Source organism: Cydia amplana, chromosome Z, assembly GCF_948474715.1.
Source record: "Cydia amplana chromosome Z, ilCydAmpl1.1, whole genome shotgun sequence".
In the NCBI taxonomy this organism is placed as follows: domain Eukaryota; kingdom Metazoa; phylum Arthropoda; class Insecta; order Lepidoptera; family Tortricidae; genus Cydia; species Cydia amplana.
The window spans coordinates 17008287-17031390 of NC_086096.1; the positions used below are offsets into that span (position 1 = coordinate 17008287).

General features: G+C 38.9%; 1 protein-coding gene across 2 annotated transcripts; it reads right to left on the minus strand.

The window, feature by feature from the left end:
• Nucleotides 1–3238: 3238 nt before the first annotated feature.
• LOC134661823 (CCR4-NOT transcription complex subunit 1) lies at nucleotides 3239–22903 on the minus strand. 2 transcript variants are annotated; one of them, XM_063518017.1, is made up of 16 exons: nucleotides 22574–22903; nucleotides 18293–18514; nucleotides 17517–17700; nucleotides 14156–16670; nucleotides 12535–13948; nucleotides 11887–12447; nucleotides 11168–11416; nucleotides 10503–10808; nucleotides 9411–9788; nucleotides 8737–8883; nucleotides 8160–8294; nucleotides 7226–7654; nucleotides 6890–7074; nucleotides 6536–6799; nucleotides 5810–5949; nucleotides 3239–3391 (listed from the first exon to the last, which is right to left on the minus strand). In XM_063518017.1, exons 1-15 carry the CDS (start codon nucleotides 22673–22675, stop codon nucleotides 5871–5873), a joined length of 7170 nt encoding a protein of 2389 aa, XP_063374087.1. In that variant the 5' UTR covers nucleotides 22676–22903; the 3' UTR covers nucleotides 3239–3391; nucleotides 5810–5870. The 2 variants fall into 2 exon arrangements, with proteins under 2 accessions (XP_063374087.1, XP_063374086.1); XM_063518016.1 differs by having other exon boundaries at nucleotides 11887–12450.
• Between the last annotated feature and the right edge of the window lie 201 nt (nucleotides 22904–23104).

Here is a 23104-nt window from a genome sequence, read left to right on the forward strand (position 1 = left end):
CATTTACTATGGAGAAAACGTGAAATTTAATTCACATTTTTCTATCTGGCCAATCAGTCCTGTTACATTTAAGGACCATAATACTGTATGAAGATGTTGCTGTAGGACTGATGGGCGAGTTAGAAAATTGTGAATAACATTTCACGTTTTCTGCATAGTGAATGTATGGAAAAAGTTTTTATTAATTTGTGGCTTTTTAGTACATTACCGTAAGTTACCCCTAGGAACCTATTGGCATACAAAAATAGCATGTGAAAAATAAGTTTTCATTTTCATACAAATTGTATGTGAAAAGTTTTCCTCCATTTGTGGCTTTTCTAGCCGGTTTTTTTTGGCCCATACAATCTTTTGATCTTCAATAGGAATGGGATCGATTGGAATAAAAAAAGTTAAAATTACCTTTTTCTCACATACCTACTGTATTTTCCAAAATCTGTAACCGGCAATCTCCATTAATTTGAAACCGAGGGAAGGTCTTCTAAGTGTAAGGCCTGAGTGAACGCTCGAGTTGGGCATGCAGCGGGGCGGGGCGTGCATGTTAAACAAATGCAAACGTATAGTAGCGGCCTTAGTGCACGCTGATCAAATCACTTGTAAGCCCGACGCCACGCTGCACGCCCCGCCGAACGCTCCGCTTGAGCGTCCACTCAGGCCTTACACTTAGACCAATTTCGCGTAGCTGTACGGGATCTGATAGCTGCCCTCACTGTCCCAAAAGAAAATCCACCCTGTATTTATTCCAAGTTAAGACTATAAAGTAAACGTGATAACAGTACTAATCGGTTCATCATAAAGCCACTTTCATTAGGATATGAGTGACAGAGAGTAAACGCAGAAATCAGTTTTGAAACTTTTGAAATAATAACAACAATGATGAAAAAATATTTTATTACAACACAATTTTTTAGAAAATGGGATTACATCGCTTATGACGAAATTGTAGCATAAACATTAACACTAAACATACCTAAATTAGATTAGAAAATCACATCTAGAAAAACTGCAACAGTAACACGCATTGCATTTCAAAACTTAATTTTATATCATTTTAAGTTACTAATATTATTACAGATTATTAATTAATCGATTGTTATCGCTAGTGTCATCGAAACGGCCCATTCACAATAGGATACGTAACGCGAGGTAGCATAGAACTGTCATCACCCCGCATACGCAAGATCAATAGTTACTTTAATCAGTCGATTTCGTATTCTATTTCGACAAACTTATTTAGTATCGTAAATGTACAACGGTCTAATAATTAAATAATACAATAAATCACAAGTCTCTCATTCGGGTCAAACTAAACGGTTAATGCAGCAGCCAATAGTGTGACCCGACTGAGAGGCTTTGCGAGCGGGCGGCGTGCGCGCTGCGCCGGCGTCGGCGGCGGCAACGGCGTTCAACACCGCCGCGCGCGCCGCCCGGCAACCTGCATCTCTTGCTTTACCAACACTACTTCTTACATCACTCGGTCGAGAGCCGCTATGGTGGCTTGATCATATGTAATAATTCCAAGACGGTCCATGTGATCAAAGATGTGACTAATTCAGAAATATTCGATTACTTGGTGATAATGATAAGATTTAAGAACATACTTTAACGGATATCTAATAAGATATATAACAATTATTATGGATAATAATTATTGTGGATAATAATTATTATGTGAACCTACATATTAAAAATTATACAGACATTAAATACGTTCATGAATCAAGACAGCACAGACATGATATTCATTATATTGCAATGTAATTGAAATACAACAGATTATACATAAATACTAAGTTATAATGCTATTTCTACACATAAATACTATATAATTACTATAGGTATATTTGTGTAATAATGTCCTATAATATTTATTTATTTATTTATTTATTTATTTAATACTGTGCGATATAGATAGTATATGGACTCTTACTAAATCTCTTAGCTTCACTATTTATTTGCAATCGGTAATTGTACATAATAGAATAGAATACTATATTAAATATTCAATGACAATTTTTAAGAACATGATAACATGGTTTTGTTGCGAAATATAACAGTCAATTTTAAAATATCGTTGAAAACAAACGTCATTATTTTATTACAAAGCTCATCGGGGGTATTTGCAGAGGTCGTAACCTCATTGTTATAATAGTTAGGTAAAACAACCCAATCTAAGAGAAAGTCACAGCTTGGCAAATGAGGGGTCGATAAAACAGAATCATTCATAGAAAACAACACCGGAACATTCTTCAATGTTATTTTTTACAGCATTATTAACGGCTTGGACAGTTTTCGGTGGCCGTTGTAGACTGAAGGCTGATATTTCATTTTCACCTCAGCAGCTCGAACAAGGGTACTTTGATTCTTAAAAACAGTCAGTTAATGTTTGTTATTTCTATATTATTTTACTGGAATTTATTATTACGTTTTGTTTTTGTGTTCCATTGCGGTAATTAAACTTAATTGTTTGTATATCTTAAGAAAACATGAGTGCAGGTATTAAGTGATGAAGAAGGATTACATTTTTCAAGTTGTCTAATAGGTATGTTCTCACTACTCAGGTGAAAAATGTTGTGTACTACACGAGATCAAAGTTATTTACATCTCGTGCGCTTTTGAGTCCCTTACTACGCTCAAGATTCTAAATTAGATGATTATAGAATCTTTCGCTTGCACGGGACTCAAAATAAGCACTCGAAGAAATATCAAACTTTGATCACTTGTTGTACAAATAACTATTAATATGCGTTGGACTCGTTAATTTATAGTTTTTAATTAAGTGGAGATGGTGCAAGCTTCAATACTCATTAGTCACACGCGAATATATAGGCGTAAGTAATATCCCTAAAGGTTTGCACGTGACAAAGAGATGCAATTTATTACCAATATAAAAATTCGGAGTAATTTATTTTAGATAACAAGAGTGTCCACAATGTAAAACACATTCCAATTAATAGAGTTAAGAGTTGTATTATAGTGATAAATGGTACAGAAAAAATGTGCCACGAGCTATTTGAGAATTACCTCATTCGACGAGCAATTTAAATTGTGTGTGATCGGCTACTGAGATGGTATGTACATAATTCCTTTTTGGTAGCACTTTTTTACTGTCGAGTGTAATATGTAGTGATAAATACTATTGAGACAACCTTTACTTACTTTCTGAACCATTCATGAGTAGGAAGGTACGAACTGTGTATTTATAATAAATTATTTGAGGATTGTTTTTTTTTTGCTGTACTAATTATGTCCGGTATTGATGAGCTGTAGTGAGAATACTGTTTTGTTCATTTTTTGAAGAGTTTGTTCCACTGCATACAATGTTTGGGTGGGGCTGTAGAAGTCGATGGCTGCGGAAGGGGCTGCGCCCCCTGGGGTGCCGCAGTCTGGAAGCCTACATGAGAAACAAAGTACTGTTAAATTCCAATTATAAGCTATTATAAGCTCGTGTGTGTAGATAAAAGTGTATGTAACTGTACATAAATAGTTACAAACTACTAGTTTGGCTTCGCGGTGACATGTCTCGTCTTGCAATCTGCAGTCGCGGACTACGCTACGGTATGACCGCGTTATATAATTGGCTACTTTCTTACTAGTCAAATCAGCTCCTTTTTTAGAACTGTCAAAACGATTAGCTAATATGGAATCTGTATGAAAACGTGTGTAGTGACGTCACAGTCAACTCAGCTACTTTTTATACTTCCATCCGATTAATTAAATAGAAATTGTGTTTTAAAAGAACTGCTATCTATGTTATTTTAATAATTATCTGGTGCTTTATTTCGTGCACGGTGTGAAATAATTTATTTTTTCTACTCCAGCACTTAAATGTGTCAATTAAATGACTGACAGTGATATCTAAAGCAATGTCATTTGAATGCTTTGTCTATAGGCTCATAAGATGACTGCTAGCAGTCATCTTATGAGTATAATACAACTGCTTTATTTTTTTTAAAGATACAAGTTCCGATCATCTTGATTGAAAGAGGTATGTTTTCATTTACAATAATAACTCTTTTTTTTTTTAAATAATAACTCAATTTTTTTTAAATAATAACTCTTTTTTTTTAATAATAACTCTTTTTTTTATAATAACTTTTTTTTTTTTTTTGCAGCTGTCATAGAAAAAGTAATGTATGCAACAGCTCATAATTGGTTCTTATTATATCACTGTTGCATAAACTACTATTACGTAGAGGAAAGTACCCAATTGAAAAAGCGTGCGCTGAATTGCACGCCAGCCTAAGCTGCCGGTCGCCTTCTCTGGCCCCGCTCAAACGGTATCACCAGGCTAAGGGTCGTGGGGTTGGATAACGGCCGGTAGCGATAAAGCTGGCCCACAGCGGATTCACAGTCGTCCACAAATGACGACGGAAGACCGCCCCACACGGACGGGGCGCGACTGGAGACAGTCTTCAAAGCAGAAAAGCGGAAGAGACCTCTCACACCCTACCAAAAGGGAGGGTGTCGAATGAAATAGGGATGATGACATTGATGACACATGTTGAATTTTATAACAAAATCTAGTAAAATAGATAGCAACCGAGCAATTTATCACAATAATGTGGATATTAAAATAAAATATTGAAAAATTACAAAGTAACAGGACCTGAAAGTTTCAAAATTTAAGTTTTTTTTTAACTTCCCAAAACGATAAAAGTAAGGGTACCATTCGATTCCTTACATTTCATGCAATAAAATATTGTATAGCAACTATACTGGATCAACCAAATCTTGTCAGTAGTAAAAGGCGGCAAATTTGAAAAATCGCGGGTTAGCAACACTGTGTTCGAATAATTCCAAAATCGCGTGTCATCTGTGTGTTATCTGTGGAATGTGGATCGTGAATGACAGCCATCATCTTATTGTTTACATTCTGAATCGTTTCTATTTCAAGAGAAATTTCTGCTGTCACCATTAAATACCAATATTATGCATGCCCTCAAGCAAAGCTAAGGTGCCTACAATGTACAATCATGCTCGTTGACGGTAAACATTACTAAAATTTGAGGTTATGATAATTCACTCGAACCATAGAAGGTAGGATCCTATAGAAGTGGTATACGCGTGCCTCCGTGAGGGACAAAACATAGGCAATACGACACTATGATTGGTCAAATTTATTTGTTGCCCACCATAACCCATACTAATTTATGGTGGGGAATAAAAAAAATGTGAGACTGTGACAAGGACAAACAATAATAGCGCTTTCGCTGCTACTCCTACTGAAAGATACATAAGACTATCCCGTTCGCTCATTTCCCCCACCCATCAAGCCTTATCCAGTTAAAATACTAGATTCATGACTCGAACTGACGTATGAAGGGCGGAAAAATAAACACGTTTTGGTTCGATGTACATTGCTGCTTTTCTTAGCGCAATTCTGCTCTTTGAGTGTTACATGGTGTTACCCTACTTTAATTTGCAGTACATTGCTACTGACAAGATTTGCTTGACGCACTATATATACATAAACGCAATATTTCACCGACAAAAACGCAATTTTCTTGTTTTGTCCATACTACAAGATGGGCGATGACGTCACGGCCCTTGGCCGTTTTGTATAGGGCGTTTCGCGAGTGAAGTGCGACTGTCGGCCTTTGACTACAATTTCTAACTTTTGTGTTACTTTAATGCAATGGGTCCCATATAGACATTTGATCCTAAAAACAAACCCGATCGATTGATACCATAAAAAAAAATTGTCATGTAGCCTATTCATCATCATCGAATTGTTCAGAAACGCTATAGTCCTAGCCCTGGAGCGAGGCGACAGTATATCTCTAATATACAATGGTGTTAATGTGGTTACCTTTCTCGACCAAGCTTTGCAAGATATGCTTGTGTCGGACCGACTCCCAATTGGCGCGGGGCTACTCGGCTATATCCTGCCCGCCGCCTGCCGTGCCCGTCTTGTCAACAATGCACGAGCGAGCTACTGATGCGAATAACCTGAAATAATATATTATATTAATAACTATCATGAGCAACGGGTATAGGTAATTGGTGCACGAAAAAAATGGGAATTTATGCGTTTTATGTTAGTAAATTGAAGTCTAACAATAACTGTACAAATCACTACATAGTATAAAAAAAAAGCCGCTTCCCGCTGTCTGTCTGTATGCTTAGATCTTTAAAACTACGTAACGGATTTTGATGCGGTTTTTTTAATAGATAAGAGTGATTCAAGAGGAAGGTTTATGTATATTAAATAAAAGTTTAATGTCGAGGTTCTAAAAATACTCGTATAATGTATCGTGTTCTGATTTTCTGACCCTCCCTTTATAGGGGCCGTGGGCGTTGGAGGGTCTGCCATCTTGTGGCCTGAATCAGAAACATAAACAGTACATTGATACTTCACGCCAAAGCAAGCGCTGGCCTCGACAGACCACGTGTTTTCTGCCATCTTGTGGGATACATTGGAAGCTTAAACTTGACTTACACCTCGCGCCTGTAAACAGGGCTCACGTGCTGCCCCCTAGTTCATGCACGTTCCCTATTTTTATTGTCTCACGAAAATAAGAAGACAACCACTTACTTTTCTATCTCTGGGGCGCAGTGGACGAATTCGTGTGACCAGAACTTGTAAATTGGATTTTTGATCAGTTCTATAAACGTGATGAGCAAGCCCCATGGGTGTGGCCGGTTGACTATGAGCCTCTCAAGCAACATTCTAGTGATTTGTTCCTGCACCGCTTCGGAGTTTGCCTCGGCGAAGAGATACAGAAGACAGCAACTAAAGTAGTGAGTGTGACTGTTGGGATATCGGAGTTGATTTGCGATTGCGTTGAGGAACAAGTATCTGAAACGTAATGGCATGTTAAACGATAAATAAGCACTTAAAGGTTTTCAAATATGTAATGCGCTTAGTGTCTTATTTAGGATGACTTACCTCCCCTCGTAATCGAAGTCAACAGTGAAGTTTTGGAAGATGTCCATGTGCGCGGAGTGCGCGATGGTGGACATGTTCGGGGTCTGCCCCTTGGAGCGGATGTGCGCTATAGCTTGAGTGCCCACGTACAGCACCACGGCGTTCATGAGCTGGCTGTTGTAGCGGCGACCTGGCTCGTTAACCACCTACAACCATTGTTATACGTATCAATATACATAATCAAGTCGATGCATGTCGAAACAACTTGAATCACAAAAAGAAAAAATGGCAAATATTATAACCTCTTCATGTTTTCCAAATGAAAACTGTTACGTAGGTAAATACAACATAACATACCTGCATGTTGCCTCTAAGCTCCGAGAGGAAAGTGACCGGTGCTCGCGCTTTTAGGTACGCGTCCAAATCCTTTTTGAACTGCGAGTTGGGAATCATGGTGGCGTAGTTGATGACCGCGCGGGGCGGCAGCGTGATCTCCGCCAGCAGATCCACCTTCAGGTTCGGAGTGAACGGATCGGGTAGCCTCATGTTTCTCGGGAAAGCGGACAGGATAAGATTTCTCATCTGTATGCAGTTAGGGGGTATCTCATCGCAGAATCCGTAATGGTAGTCGCACAGGAACTCTGGGAAGTCGTGAAGCAGTACTAGGAGCACCTTGAGAGTGCCCTTGTACAGCATCATGACCGGCGCGGCGAGCTCCGTGTTGCGCAGGAAGGGATCCAGGAACTTGAACAGGTCGATCAGAAGCGTGGAATACATTCCCCAGCCCTGAAATTATTTTTATATGTGAGATCCTTGCATGACTCCGTAACAAAGCCGCAAATGAAAGTATGTACTTATGAATCAGGGATGTTGCGAACATCCGCATCCGCAACCGCGGAACTTCCGCATTATTTTCAACATCCGCATCCGCATAAAATCGATGCGGAGCTTATGTACAACGGAGCGGAACAAGTCGGTACATGAACATCTTACCGGCGGCGTAAGTGCTAGGTAATTTCGTCATTACCTATAACGAAATCGTCTAGATCCAGAAAAGTCGGCCAAGTTACTGTTTATTCAATATAACGCACCTATATTCTTGCTCAAATACTAACCGTTTCGTTTTTTTTTAATAAAAAAATACTAAAGATGTAATATTTGACGTTTTCTAAGTACCTAATCTTGACATCCGCATCCGCATCCGCGGATGTGAGCCTTTAAATATCCGCATCCGCTTCCGCGGATGTCAAAAAATCTGCATCCGCAACATCCCTGTTATGAATGTTGTTACCTTCTGCTGAGGAGTGACAGCTAATACTCGGTTGATGAACGCGCGGTGTGCGACCATCTCGAGCCAGGCGTAGCAGAAGCCGGGGACGACGCTCGGCCGGATGATGCGCAGCGTGTGGCAGAACGCAGTAAGAACCTGTTTATACAATTTATACAAATGAACTGCTAATTCATTTTTGGGGCTCTCCCTAAATACATCTCGTTTGTATTGCATTTCTTCAGAATGAGATCCAATCCGAATAATTAAGCATTTAAGGCGCAATGAATTGCCTAGTAACTAATATAAGTTATTATGCTCAACTAAAAGACATTTTCCATTAGGTCACAATCACAAATACAAGCGTACATAGCAAATTTCGGCGCTAACGCGTCATGCAGCAGTGAAGTAGGATTTTTTTTTAATTCGTACACAACTGCTTAAAAAAACTACAACCTAATATAAAGCGAGGTTCAAACTAGCAGAAGTTCTTGCTAGTCTGAACCTCACTTAACAAACAAACACACTTCTAGGTGTGCATTGTTATTGATACCAACTTCTGTAACCTCCTCTCAAGGCTCACAAGGTTCTCAGGACTTACCTGGAAATTCATGGACTCTAGTACAGGTTCGGCCATGTTCATGTCAAGGAATAAGATTAGCAGCAACCGGTGGTATGGCAGCTGTTGGAAGTTTGTTCCGTGCTCATCGTGGTCTTGCAGCAAGCAGCCAGCAATAATGCCCAGGATCTACAAATATGAATAAATTAGATAATGGTTTTATAGGAATGATGACACATGTTGCATTTATATTACAAATTCTAGTTAAATAGTTAGAAAATATTTATCACAATACATTGAACACGAAAATAAAAATATGGAAATTATAAAATACAACACCTCAAACATATAGATGAAGTGTAAATTATGCTTTTGAAGGGACGCAATATAGAAATAAGTAAAGAAAACAAACCTAAATAAATAAATGTATTGTGTATAAGTGTATATAGCTAATTAATGTACTTTGGAAATACCTACTTGAATGTTGTAGAATGTAGTTTAAGAATAATTTGCATGCTGTCGTGAGATAGCGGATCAAGGTGGATCATTACTAACCTAACTATAAGACCTGTAACTAACCCTTTTTCTTAAGAGAGACGATGGTCTCCAAAACCCAAATTGTTAACTATATACAGCAAAACTGATTATAGTCGTTACCGACTGATGGCAGTTCAAACCATAACAAAAAAAAAAAAAAAAAAAATGAATATATATACCTTGTTGAGCAGATTTAGTTTGGGTGTCGGGTTGCCTCCGTCGGCAGTGTTCTTGATGAGTAATGACACAAGCTTGATGAAGGAATCACACATGGCGTAATACTTCTCCCGCTTGGGAGGAGACGGCGGCGGGTTCACTCGCTCGTCGGTGATCTGCTGGTGCACGTTCTCAATGCACATCTGAGTCGCGATTCGGAAGAATCGAGTTATCATATCGTCCGATTTCAATATTCCGTTCATGTTCATTCGGTGAACATATAGATTGAAATTCTGTGCAATCTCTATCTCTGTTAGGGGGTTAAGAAGAACGTTTCTCCATTCGCGGAGAAGATTCTCGGTTTTCTCAAGTAGGCCCGGTGGATCGTCGTAATCACGTGCCTAGAATATTTATAATCATTTTAATGGGTTCAGAATTTATGATAGGTAACAAAATAATACTAGCAAGAAATCGATAAAGTAGCCCTCAACAATTGAGGACTATAATATAATTTTGGGTATCATCTTGGGTCGTCCCATTCGTTTTTTGTCAAGTTCTTAAATTAGTCCTATTCTGCTTTCGTCACCCATTCTACATTCGTCACAATCGTCAGTGGCTTTCAATGTAGAATGAGTGACGAAAGCAGAATAGGACTAATTTAAGAACTTGACGAAAAACCGGCCAAGTGCGAGTCGGACTCGCGCACTGAGGGTTCCGCACCATCAACAAAAAATAGAGCAAAACAAGCAAAAAAACGGTCACCCATCCACGTTGCTTAACTTCGGTCAAAAATCACGTTTGTTGTATGGGAGCCCCACTTAAATCTTAATTTTATTCTGTTTAGTATTTGTTGTTATAGCGGCAACAGAAATACATCATCTGTGAAAATTTCAACTGTCTAGCTATCACGGTTCGTGAGATACAGCCTGGTGACAGACGGACGGACGGACGGACAGCGGAATCTTAGTAATAGGGTGCCGTTTTTACCCTTTGGGTACGGAACCCTAAAAACGAATGGGACGACCCAAGATGATTCCTAATTTTGAGGTCTAGCCATTTGTTTTAGTTAGGATTGCATTTAGTCGAGGTATATAGTAAACAAGTTAAATACATACCCGTACTTGTAAGATGCCCGCATGAATGTGCGCGGTGGGTCCGAGCGGGGACCGCTCGCCGAGGTAGGCGCTCGGGTCCTGGTTGACGCGGATCATTTCTATGAGGCTGCCGAGCCCCTCGGGCGGCGGCTGGCGCGAGTGGGACATGATGCGCATCAGCGTCTCCGTCGTGTGGTACAGGTCCGACTCGTTCGCGTACAAATTGTTCCTGTCGTCCACTAGGTACAGCTGTACTAGCTGCATGGAGAATGCGACCGCCATGTAGTTGTTGCCGTTGTCCATCATGTGTGCCAACGCAATGTCGTACTGTTGATATCATAAAAAGGCTTAAGAAGTAATTCCCTAGGTTGTATAGGTACCAGTATATTATGCATACATCTTTTTTAAAGAAAACGTTTCACGTCACGTTTAAGTCGACGTTTAGACTGGCATGAACTCGCATGCAATTTTCATTACATTGCGATATCTGATCAAACTTTTGAATTACCTTAGTAGTCCGCAATGACTGCGATGTAACGTAAATTGCGAGTGAACAAATTTTTTGTGGCAAATCAACTTGACCCAAAAGGAAACTAATAGGAGTCTAATATGACCGACTTCCATTGCAGTGCCCAAATACTGCGAACAACAATGTTTGATCTGATTCAACAGAGCTGTGATGTTACCTGTGGTAGGTTGATAAGGTTATTTCTGATGAGACAGTCGACCGCCTCTAGGTTGTACTTGAGTTCCTCCCTGCACTCGGTGAGGCAGCAGGTGATCTGCTTGGTGGTCCACACGTGGCCGTAGACGCGCGCGTCCTCGAGCAGCTTCAGCACGCGCAGGTGCACGTCGCGGTAGCGCGTCATCATCTCCACGTGGTCGCTGCTCGCGCCCGGCTGTACGATGTGCCCGTCCAGGAGACCTTCCACGGCCTTAAACATATACTTGGTCAACCAGATCTTGACAGTAGAAAAAGGCGGCAAATTTGAAAAATGTAGGCGCGAAGGGATATCGTCCCATAGAAAATTTGAACTTCGCGCCTTTTTCTACTGACAAGATTTGGTTGACCAGCTATAAATCATTCATCAATTATTCCGACTCTCGTCTCAACTTCACAGTCAGAAAAACTGCGTTCAAATATGTACTGCTATTAACTTTTGCGGCGGAAACCCGACCTCTTTCCCTAAGTACACCTTTGAAGGTTTTAGACGGTTAAATTATTTAAAATTGTAACTAACATGATTGACCAATTACAACGTGCCCATGAGGAACCGGAAATATTTTGAGTGTATTACTGACCAAATTTTAAAACTAAAATGTCCTATAAACTTTTCTAGAACTTGCCTAGTTTCAGAGTTCCTACCAATTAAAAAAAACATAAAATATGATGTTGTTAGATTACCTTCTGTAATAAAGTACATCCGGATACAATGTCCCGATTTCGTCTAGCCATAGCAAGGCACTCGAGTAGGGAGTGCATATTGTTAGACTGTACTGCCAGAGACGCTACTGCTATCGAGTTCGCTAGGAAGACCTCGGCAGCCGTGATAAGAGTGCTCATTTCATCCGTGCCGTACACCTGCGTCGGGTTCATGACCTGGCTGAAAGTCAACTGCGGGATCTGTTCCTGCTGCTGTTTGGGGATGAACATGCCGGCGTCGCGGACGGGCATGAAGCCGGGTATATTACAAGCGAACTCTTCGTATACGGCGATTTGCATATCAGTCGGCCCACCGACGCGTAATCGCACGCGTTCCGGGATCCTCTCCGTCTGATATGTCAAGACAATAGGGTCGTAGTATCGTCTGCCTTCCTGGCGAGCGATTTTTCTCATGTCGTAGTCGTTCATTAGTCTTTTGTCGAGTTCGGGTAGCGCTTTTTCGACTGCCGTCTTTTGGATGAAAGCGCAAGCCAATTCCATATTTTCAGTAGCGAGAACTGCTGCGGCACTATCCACTACCTCCTTCTGAAATACATCAACATTAGTTAAAAGGTATAGATTTTAATAACGTTTATAAAAAAAAACAATATCCTCAAAACAGTAGAGTACCTGTTGGGGTGTTGCAGGCATCAAAGCCGCGACAAAGGCGGATTTCAAGTTGGTGCTAATGGTGCTGATGATTTGTTCCCTGCACGTTATCATCGCCATACCCGCGGTAAGGTTCCTCGTCATGTGATGAGCACAAGTGCGCATTCGAACTTCATCAGGGTCAAGCGCGAAATCTTTCCTGATGATTTGCTCACAAGTGGTCAGCGCATATTTTATTGATCGCTCAACTACGGGATGAATCCATTCTTGAATTGACCTTTCTATGGCAGGCTTGACAAATTGCTTTAGGTGCGGATAGCTTTGGAAGAGAATGATGTGCGGATTGAAGCAAATTTTCTGTCCAAATGCAGAAGTAGAAGATACATTAACATCCAAGTAATTGAAGCGAGGCTCAGGCAAACCGAGCACTCCGATCATGCTAGGATCGTTAGCCACCAGGCCGCTGGTCGGCGTCGGCGCCGTGGCGGCCATGTCCTCCTGCGGCAGCATCGGAGGCTGAGGAGGCATCAGTTGCATCTGAGGAGTCTGAACTATGTTTTGGGTCACCGGCATCTGGTTAGTTGCTTCCTTGTTAGGTTTTGGTTGAGAAAGTTGGAACTCAATCAACCTTAGTTTGTCTGAATCTTTAAGATATATGGAAGGCTTTAGATCTGCGATGTCGAGGCTTAAGTTTTTGCAAAGCACTTCTATTTCGAACTTCAAATTTAGTTTGAGATCAGGCTCTTGGTGTAATTCAGCTAATGCGTTCATTAGAGCCATCGTCCAGGGATTTGGAGGTTTGAACACTATGCTTTTTGCACAAGACTCCAAAACCTTGGCCACGAATGGCACGACGTACAGAAGCTCCTGCTGTCCTTTGTGATAAGCTTCGAGAAGGAGTGCTTTGAGGTCAATGTCCACGTGAAGAATGGGCTGGTTGCGGGCCAGCGTCAACATGCCGAGCCAATGCCCCAGGTTCTTCAGCAGCGAACGATCAGAGAAATTTGCGATACCTTTGTCGGAGCGCAATAATACTTTGATGTTTCGGTAAGTTTCTTTTGTGACCATTTTGTTCACGTCGCGTATTTTGAGAACGTCAAGGAAATTTGAATACAGAGCGTGAAAGTTAAGTTCTATCGACGCTCTCTTCATGACCAGATATTGAGAAAGCCATGGGAAGTATTCGTCTGTGATGATTTCTTTGAGCTCTTCACACTTCGTCTGCAGGTTGAGCTGGCTGAGATTGTTGAAAATAAAAGCAGTTTTGTCTTGAATAGCTTCAGGTGGTGCATTTATTTTTTCTTCCTTGTCTGTGGCAGTCAAAAGAGTGTCAATGTTTGTGGCGTTAGCGATAGAGGGTCGGCTGCCCATGCCACCAGCGGCATTGGTCACCTTCGATATACCGGAAATCGCCGACGGCGCACAAACAACGGCCCTGAAATAATATAAATCACATCAATTAATAAAGTAAGTATAAGTAACATAATATAATCATTTCAAAAAATTGTTTGTAGGCAATAAAAAAGCATACTTGATTTAGAAATCATTGTTAGCCTTCCTTTTGTATTGTGACCATTATTAGCAATATGCAGCACACAGCAGGTATAAGTAGTAACATATTCAAAATAACAAATTGAATAACCTGTAAGGGGCAGACACAGTGACCACCGCACTCTGAGTCAGCATGGCCGCCAGGCTGGTGGGCAGCACAGCTCCCTGTGGTTTAGTAGGTGGCTCTTGGCTTTGCAATCCAAACTCGATGTATTCTATCAAGTGTGGAGGGAACTCGCAAAAATGAGGTATAGCTCTAACATGCTCGCAATATTTGTGGTAGTCTTTAAGACGAGATTTAAATCTGTCCAGAGCAGCTATACCGAAGTAGTACATTTTGGATCCCTCTGGCTTCCTTAGAGCTTCAAGCACAAATCGTAAAGCCAATCCCAGCGAAACGTAGCTTGGTACTAATCCTTTTTCTATGATTCCTCCAAAAAGTTGAGCAGTAATGTGCAATTCCTTGTCTGGATATTGAGGAAAAAACTTGTACTCTTCAAAAAGGTTACGTAGCATACACGAAAATACTTCTCGTTCTCTTTTGTTCGGAGATTCTTGGAATTTCTTCAACATGTCGAGTACTTCATCTATGGACAACGTTGGATGAGGTGGATGGTTGTAGATTCTTTGAAAATAGCCATTGGCTTCATCCTCAATTTCTTTGGAAACATTCTGCATCATTTCCGGAAAATGTATGGGATCTGGAATACGCGGTTTGTCCATTGCTGGCGCTTGGCCCATTCTGGCCAATGCTCCCATGTTAGCCACGTTCGTGTTGTGCTGTAAGGGCATCATTGCGAAAGGACTATTAGGTCCAGCACCCATAAGTCGAGAAGGAGATCCCGGAGTAGTAACTAGAGGACCAAGATTACCTGGCATAGCAAAAGCTGAGTTGGCCGGAGCACCTAGGTTCATACTCGCGACGGTCGGGGTCAAAGTTGCTATGGAATCAACATGCGGGGTAAACAACTGACTGCCGAGGCCAGCAGGATTGAAGGGAGTTTCCAATACCCGTGTGTGAGTTGGTCGAGCTATACCCGCAATGTTTTGACGCGTCTTGCTAAGTATTAGCGACTGACAACTAGTAATCACATTGTAGATTGCTTCTTGTAAGTCAGGTTGAACGTTGGGACTACAGAGCTGCAAGCAAGCTAACATAGTAGCGATAGTTTCGTGCGGTAGCTGCGCAGCCTTCGGAAGCTGTTCTTCCGGTCCTTTCCCGATAACCTGTGGACATCTTCTTTGTAAAAACTTCACCATAGCCGAAACAAATGTCTCTCCATGGTCTCTTATTTTGTCGGTCAGCCATTTGTCGAGCTTTAGATATTCACGCCGTGAGGCCAAACAGGCCAAGTCAATAACGAATGGAAACGATTGCACATTCAATAAAAGAGACAGGGCTTTAAGATCTTGTGCCACATCTAAGATTCGGGATAGCTTTGATTGGTCACTCTCACCTCTTATGTACCAATCGGCCATAGCATGCATTATTATATGCTTTATGTTAGGATTCTGTGTATGCCAAGCATGGTGTAATATTATTGCTGAATTCGGATGGTTACCCAAGAAAATCGGTATCAGCGTTGTCAATAACTCTTGTCTAAAAACAGTAATTGGTGGACTTATTTGCAGTAAAGCCAGTAGCAGGATGTCAGGACAATGCTGCAGAGGAAACTTGAATAACTCATGCACTTGGACATAATAGTCGCGGTCAGCGGCATACAGTAGCAGTTCTACCAAGTATAAACAACGCCAAGTAGATATTTCTTTGTTATCTGTCTCTGGAGGTGATTTTAATAAATCAATAGACACGGGATGAAAGGGATGGTCTGCAAAACTGAATATATCTGGATGTTTGAGGATATTACTTAGCAAGCTAAGCTGGCCCTCTAGATTAGTCCACCTACGACAAAGATATTCAACAGGAAAAATATTTGCCGGATATCCTGCACTCTGCAGCCCCAATCTTAGGATAGTGAATAATAAATTAAGGCCTTGCCTATCTGGAACAATAAACTCGGGATGATCGAGTTGTAGAATCACTTCTTTCCAGTTTAGGTTAGAAGCCAGCTCTTTGAGAGTTTGAACAAAAACTTCAGGGTTCCAAGACTCCCCATGTCCATGTGTAATTAGGTCCTTTTTGGCTTCGTGACCCATCCAAAAATTTCCTGGTGTTTGTATTTGCGGGCCCTCGGCTGTGGCGTGATATCGAACCATCATCGAAATAACCCTGGCCACGTCTATCGCAGTGGGCTCTCGAGCGCCGAAGTTTAACATGTTGTTTTTGCATTCCTCGACGGATGCGGTGAAGCTGTAGCCGATATCTCGGATTATATCTGCGAATGAGTTGTCCATCATGGCTGCGGTCATGTCGTCGGCCGTGGTCATCTCCTCGAGGGGTGTCTGTGTATCGTCAGGATACAGCAGTGGCGCGAGTATTATGGGCACTACTTCGCGCGGAAAGTCACTTCGTAATCGTTTTAGAAACAAGTCCTTAGTCACAGCTGCCAAACGAAAATTTTCGTGAGCGAGACTCGTCAGAAGATTTTGCAAAACTTCAGGGCTGCATTCCTGAAGGCCTGCACGCTCTACTTGATGTCCTCGCTCTGAAAGATAAAGATGATACACATATGTACATAAGGATTTAACTTTTATGATTCGAGGGTCAACATTTTACCATATGTTCTAAACAAAATTACTTCTTAAATAACAAGTTGAGAAACAAAGAAAGTTAACAGGAAACAGCCCAATTAACCAGCCGAGAGACAGAGTGAGTCGAAAATAGTCCGATAAGCTAGGAGAGTAACAAGTTAGGTACACGTGTGCATGTTGCGGTAAGTTTCTAAAAACTTGTAAAAGTTCTCAGAAATTTTGAAAACTTCCTTTATATCTTGTGAAATTATCCAAAATATTCGAATTGTGATAATATTCAGAGAGTAGTTGTGTTCGGGTTTTGTATCTGCTATCTTTAAGCACTTTCTTTTCATTTTTTTGTTGTACAAATTCATTAAAATTACTAATTCGCAATCACATGCAATAATTAATAGGCTAATACCACAGAAAATGTAAACCAAAAACATTTCTTTGTCTCTTTTCAAAACCGGAATAACAAGAAATACTTCTTTCTTGTTATGCTAATTGCTAATATATGTATATGCGTAAGACATATTATGTTTTTAAAAATCTTTATTAAATAATACTGTATACATATACTCGTTCTTTCGGCGAATAGTAATACCTAAGATGTAAGGATTATTTACCCTGAATTGGAAAAACTATCATTAGATGGCTCAATTGCTTAAAAATAAATAATCAAAATGAACAATAAAAACAAAAACAATATTGTTAATAACTCTTTTTAGGTAGCCATCATAAAAAGACTGTGGTATTATCCTAACCATCACCATACTACCCAGGTACCAACCTTAATACAGTTTACAACTACATCTTACCTGCGTCAAGATAGCACTGCACGAGTTCTAAAAATCTCTTTTTCAAATGTTGCTTTGCAAGTGATACAATTTCAGGTTTTGATGAATTCTTCCTCAAAATCAATGAAAAGGCAACATCCTCGGCAGTGGTTAACTTTAGCAATCTTGTAAGCCGGTTGAGTAAAGTATTTGATGGCTTTAATATCTGAAAGGAACATTACAATAGAAGCATAAGGAAATACTGGCTAACAACTAAATACAACTAGTTTAAAAGCATTCAAGTCATTGCTAGTTACAGGTTGCCCAATAAACTTGTGATTGTGCGTACGGCGTTTTCAGATTATGTTTGCCACCCTGAGCATACAGTCCAGAGCAGTGTAGGTACAAGTAGTAATATATCTCAGTACCTACATATATGTGTGTTGTCTGTTAAATCCAATGGCCTCCGAGCCAGCTGCAGTTAACAAAATGTTTTTCAATATTTCTTATAAAATTAGAATAATAATGTTATGTTTAAATATATATAGATTAAATCGAAATATGTTACATACATAAATAGAAATGACATAACATAATACATATATGCATCCTTAATAATTATTTTTTAGGTTGAAAGCCTAACCAATTAATGATAATTATCTTATAAGGCTGTAAAGGCTTACTGTTAACATTATACATAATATAGTATGCATATGAAGACTATGGTGATCATTGAACAACAGTTGGCGTTTATGGGCAACTTATCAAATCTAATGCTACATACTACATCTAACTAAGCATTTACATTGATTGATTACCTTTTGTAAAGACCGGGGTGGGTTATCAACCAAGCAACAGACTACGGTCGCCTTGGCGGGGTGGTTTAACAACGAAGTCAGATGCTGGGAGAGAAGCGAGGCGTGAACACTACTGCCCGCGGATGAGGACGACCTGTCAGTGTCCCAAGTGGTTTTAGCTGCTTCTGCGAGAAGGCACCTCAGTAGTTGATTTTCAGCTTCCAGGCCATATAGGTTCACAAGCTGTTTAAAAATAAAAACGTAATTAGGATGACTAAACTATAATCATCACAAATATTAATAAGTTACATATATAGCATGCTATGGATATATTATTAAATGGTTTACTACGTAAAAATTGCAGTAAAATGGCATAGCATTTTCTTTTGACACTTTCATACACAGCTATGATTTTAATACATTACTTATACATTTCAATATTACATAATACATTTAATCATTCGCTTGGCATTTGTATCTCACAGTAAAAAAATATTGGCCTGGCACAAATTAATTTTCTGTAATTATTTGCCTTAGTAAAATTCCCAAATGTAAACAAACCTCTTAACTCCTCTCATTAATAGTTAACCTAATAAAATGGAAAAGTTGAAAACCTTACTATTTTATGAATACGCCAAATAATATGCATTTGAATTTGTTAGCATATCTATTGTACTATTATACTACAACATCATCTTCCTCGCGTTGTCCCGGCATTTTGCCACGGCTCATGGGAGCCTGGGGTCCGCTTGGCAACTAATCCCAGGAATTGGCATAGGCACTAGTTGTACTATTATACTACAAGTATTCTAAATACTATCATTATCATAAATATCGTTTATCAGCGTCATTATCTATCGTCATCATAAATATCATAATGAAATTCAAAAACCAGAGATTGACGAAATAAAATATCGACATATCAATGTCACATAACATTTACTGTTATCAATAAGAAATAGGTACCTCAACTCTAAAGAAAATACATGACATTGTTTAAGAAAATATCTACCTATCACATATATCTTCTTTAATTTATTAGTAATTTTTAATGACTTTAGGGTGCTTACCTTTATACAATAGTTTTCGTTTTTATAGTCAGTTACTTATAAAAATAAGGGAAATACATATGTGGATTTGCATTTGATTTAATATTCTTGTAACATTTTGGTGAGTTATAACTCATTAAAATTAACTTTTATATATCTATCTTTGACTTGAATTGATTACCGATAACAGGTTTGTCAATGTTTCATTTTGTCAATCCCTCTTTTATGCAGAAAAAGTACTATGTCTATACATAACAATATAAATCTGATATTCAAATGAGTGCTAGTAGGTACATATATAGTTTAAACTTTAAAAAACTAATATTCATATTAAACAAAAAAAACATTGTTTCAATGTTGTAAATATTGAAAATTTCCATCTCCATGGACTAAAAATTTGCAATACCTAACAAATAATACAATTACTAATTTAATTACCAAGTCGTTTGACACCTACACCTGGCGGTCTAGCATGAGTTGAGTTCTGAGAGAAGATGTATGGAGTCGCGCGCGAGAACGCAACTCATGCTAGACTGCCTGATGTATCATTGTCTTAAAGATATTTCAGGTAGTATCAAATTAAATAAATCTTGATATAAAGATTATGATATATCCTATTAGCAGTAAATAGATTAGTTTTGGAATTGATTGTATGGCAACAACAACAAAATTAATGATTTCTTGACCAACCTTTATATTTGTAATCTATAAATAATAAATAAATAAATATTGGGGGACATCTTACACAGATCAACCTAGCCCCAAACTAAGCAAAGCTTGTACTATGGGTACTAGGCGACGATATACATACTTATATAGATAAATACATACTTATATACATAGAAAACATCCATGACTCCGGAACAAATATTAGTGTTCATCATACAAATAAATGCCCTTACCGGGATTCGAACCCAGGACCATGGGCTTAGCAGGCAGGGTCACTACCCACTAGGCCAGACCGGTCGTCTTCTATCCAAGCAAATGCATGTTTGGTAATGACCAGGGCCCGTATATGACGTCACACTACATAGAGTATAATTCCAATTAGTCCATCTAATAATTCATGCATGTTTTTGTTTTTTAACGGCATATTTTACGAAACAGTTTTAAGGGTTCCGTACCCAAAAGGTAAAAACGGGACCCTATCACTAAGACTCCGCTGTCCGTCTGTCTATCACCAGGCTGTACCTCATGAACCATGATACTTGAAATTTTCACAGATGATGTATTTCTGTTGCCGCTATAAAACGAATACTAAGTGGGGCTCCTGGCTCCCATACAGCAAACGTGATTTTTTTGCAGTTTTTTGCGTAATGGTACAGAACCCTTCGTGCGCGAGTCCGACTCGCACTTGGCTGGTTTTTATTTTTTATGTGTCAATAGTTTAGTTATCTAAATTTTGGTGTTTTAAAACATAAATTACGTCATGTTTGCGTAAAGGGCACGAAAAGTACAGGCTAGGCTAGAATATTAAAACAAGCTTTAGTAAATTCAATCTTTCTTGGTGTTCAGTGTTCAACTTAGATCGACTGACCCATTCATCATGAATCTGATTAGGAAAAATAGGAAAAGTCAGGGCAGTCAAGTATGTTATTCATACAATGTTGAATTTAGGATTAACAAGACAATGAAATAATTTTCTGTAGGTACATTATTTTCAATTCCCCATACCTAACAAAATTATAACCACCACCACCACAGTATAAGCCAGACATAATTGTACATAAACCATTGGCCTAAACACATGGGTCATTGCACTTGTTTCCATCCAGCTCTAGTTTTCATCCACTTGACGAAATCACTACACCTTATAAAGACCCCTGACACCTCTCTGTTTATGTGTATTGTATGTTCGCGATAAACTCGAAAACGACTGAACGGATTTTCATGCGGTTTTCACCTATCAATAGAGTGATTTGTGAGGAAGGTTTAGGTGTATAATTGTGTAGCCCAAGCTGGGGCAGGTCGCTAGTTTGAATATAAACCTACTTTGCCACACAAATTTGGACTTATTGCAATCCTTAATGTCTAAACAATTTATCTGTCCACATAAAAATGATATATCGCAAGGAGCAAATTAAATATATTATTTGCTACTCCGTAAGTGGACTAAAACTAGCGCAATGGCCCCATGTCTTTTCTGTTACAGACAAAAAAGTAAGCATGCTGTAGCATTTCTTAACATTACACGAGTTTTAACCCAATAACAATGTAAAAAATTTCTCTCAAAGAAAAAATTAAATAAAATGATTGTTATGCTATAAACACACAGTGTTGGCAAGTCCAACAAAACTTTTTACTTTCGTTACCATAGAAACCATAGTAACTTGTTCTTCACATTTTTACACCTATAAGAATAGTACGTGTTAATTTTCTGCTTTTATATAAAATATATTTGTGGCTACAAGACGGAGTTTCTGTTCTTGTACCTCTACGAACCATCTACAACCACCGCACCGCTGAACACACAGTGTTTCACTTTTAACAGTGAGTGATTGGTATGATTTAAGGTAAACCAACCAAAGTCCACCAATTTCTGTTGTTCTTCTTTATATACCTATCATAATTTGTGGTATAATTTATTCAGTGTATTTTTATTGATTTGAAAAACTATAAGTCTATTTAGCTTATTTTTCACCCAGTTAATGGCATTCGCAATGAAGATTATCAGCACACAAACAGTTTTAACCCTTAAATGCATTATGATGTAGATCTACATTGTATATTTTGATTGTGGCTAGATATTTTTCTTTATTTTTCCCACAATCTATACAACATTATTCATGTATTTCAATTTATTAGGAAATTATACAAAACATCATGCATTTAAGGGTTAAACCCGAATAACTACAAGAAACAAAACATGTTTTTTTTATTCAATCGTACATGAATAATATCGTTCAGAACAGTTTTCATAAAATAATAATAATAAAAACAGCCCTTGACCTATACATATGTATGGAAACACAACATTTTTGCAATAGGATTTACCCAGGTTTACCTCTATAGGTCGAAGTATACAATTTCTTAGCACTGATGCCCGACTGACCAATTACGTCACTAATTACAATTATACAACACAATATAAGTTTCATTAGTAGCACATGCAACTGCTTTCCCAATAAATCAGTGCACGAATAGTCGTTACAAATGAATTATTACCAAATGGGCTCATGGCTTTCCGTACATGACAATATGGCGACATTAGAAAACAAAGAAAATGTTAAGAGGTTTAGATTAGCAGCCTTACCTTAGTTAACTCTTGACTGGTTTGCTTAAAGTTCTTCTTACTTAAATTTACAACAAGATAATTGATTTGCGATAAGCTAAACGTTAAAGAGTCCAGGTTCATAGTTCCATTAATGCGAAACCGAAAGCTTCAAACACGTTTGAAGCTTTCTCGATTTTTGACGGATTACTACAATAAACGTGTGTTCTTTGAGAGTTTTTTTGCGAAATAACAATAAGCCTAAGGCCAACATCACCAATAATATTGTTCACTTCATTAAAATCAACATAATTTAACACCCCACACTGGAAAAATTTCCGTACTGCAAATCTGCACGATGACGAAGGCACTCGTGTCCAGTGTTGCCAGGGCTCTGGAGTCATAAGTTACGTTTCGTTTCCCTAAAAGTCACGTTTTTGCTGCCTAAGTCACATTTTTATAGTATGGGTTGGTAAATCGATTTTGTTAGAAGAAATTCAGAAAATAATATATTCACAAAAAATCTACTAACCTTATATGATTTTTCTTTATACTTAATGCTATTTGTGATCG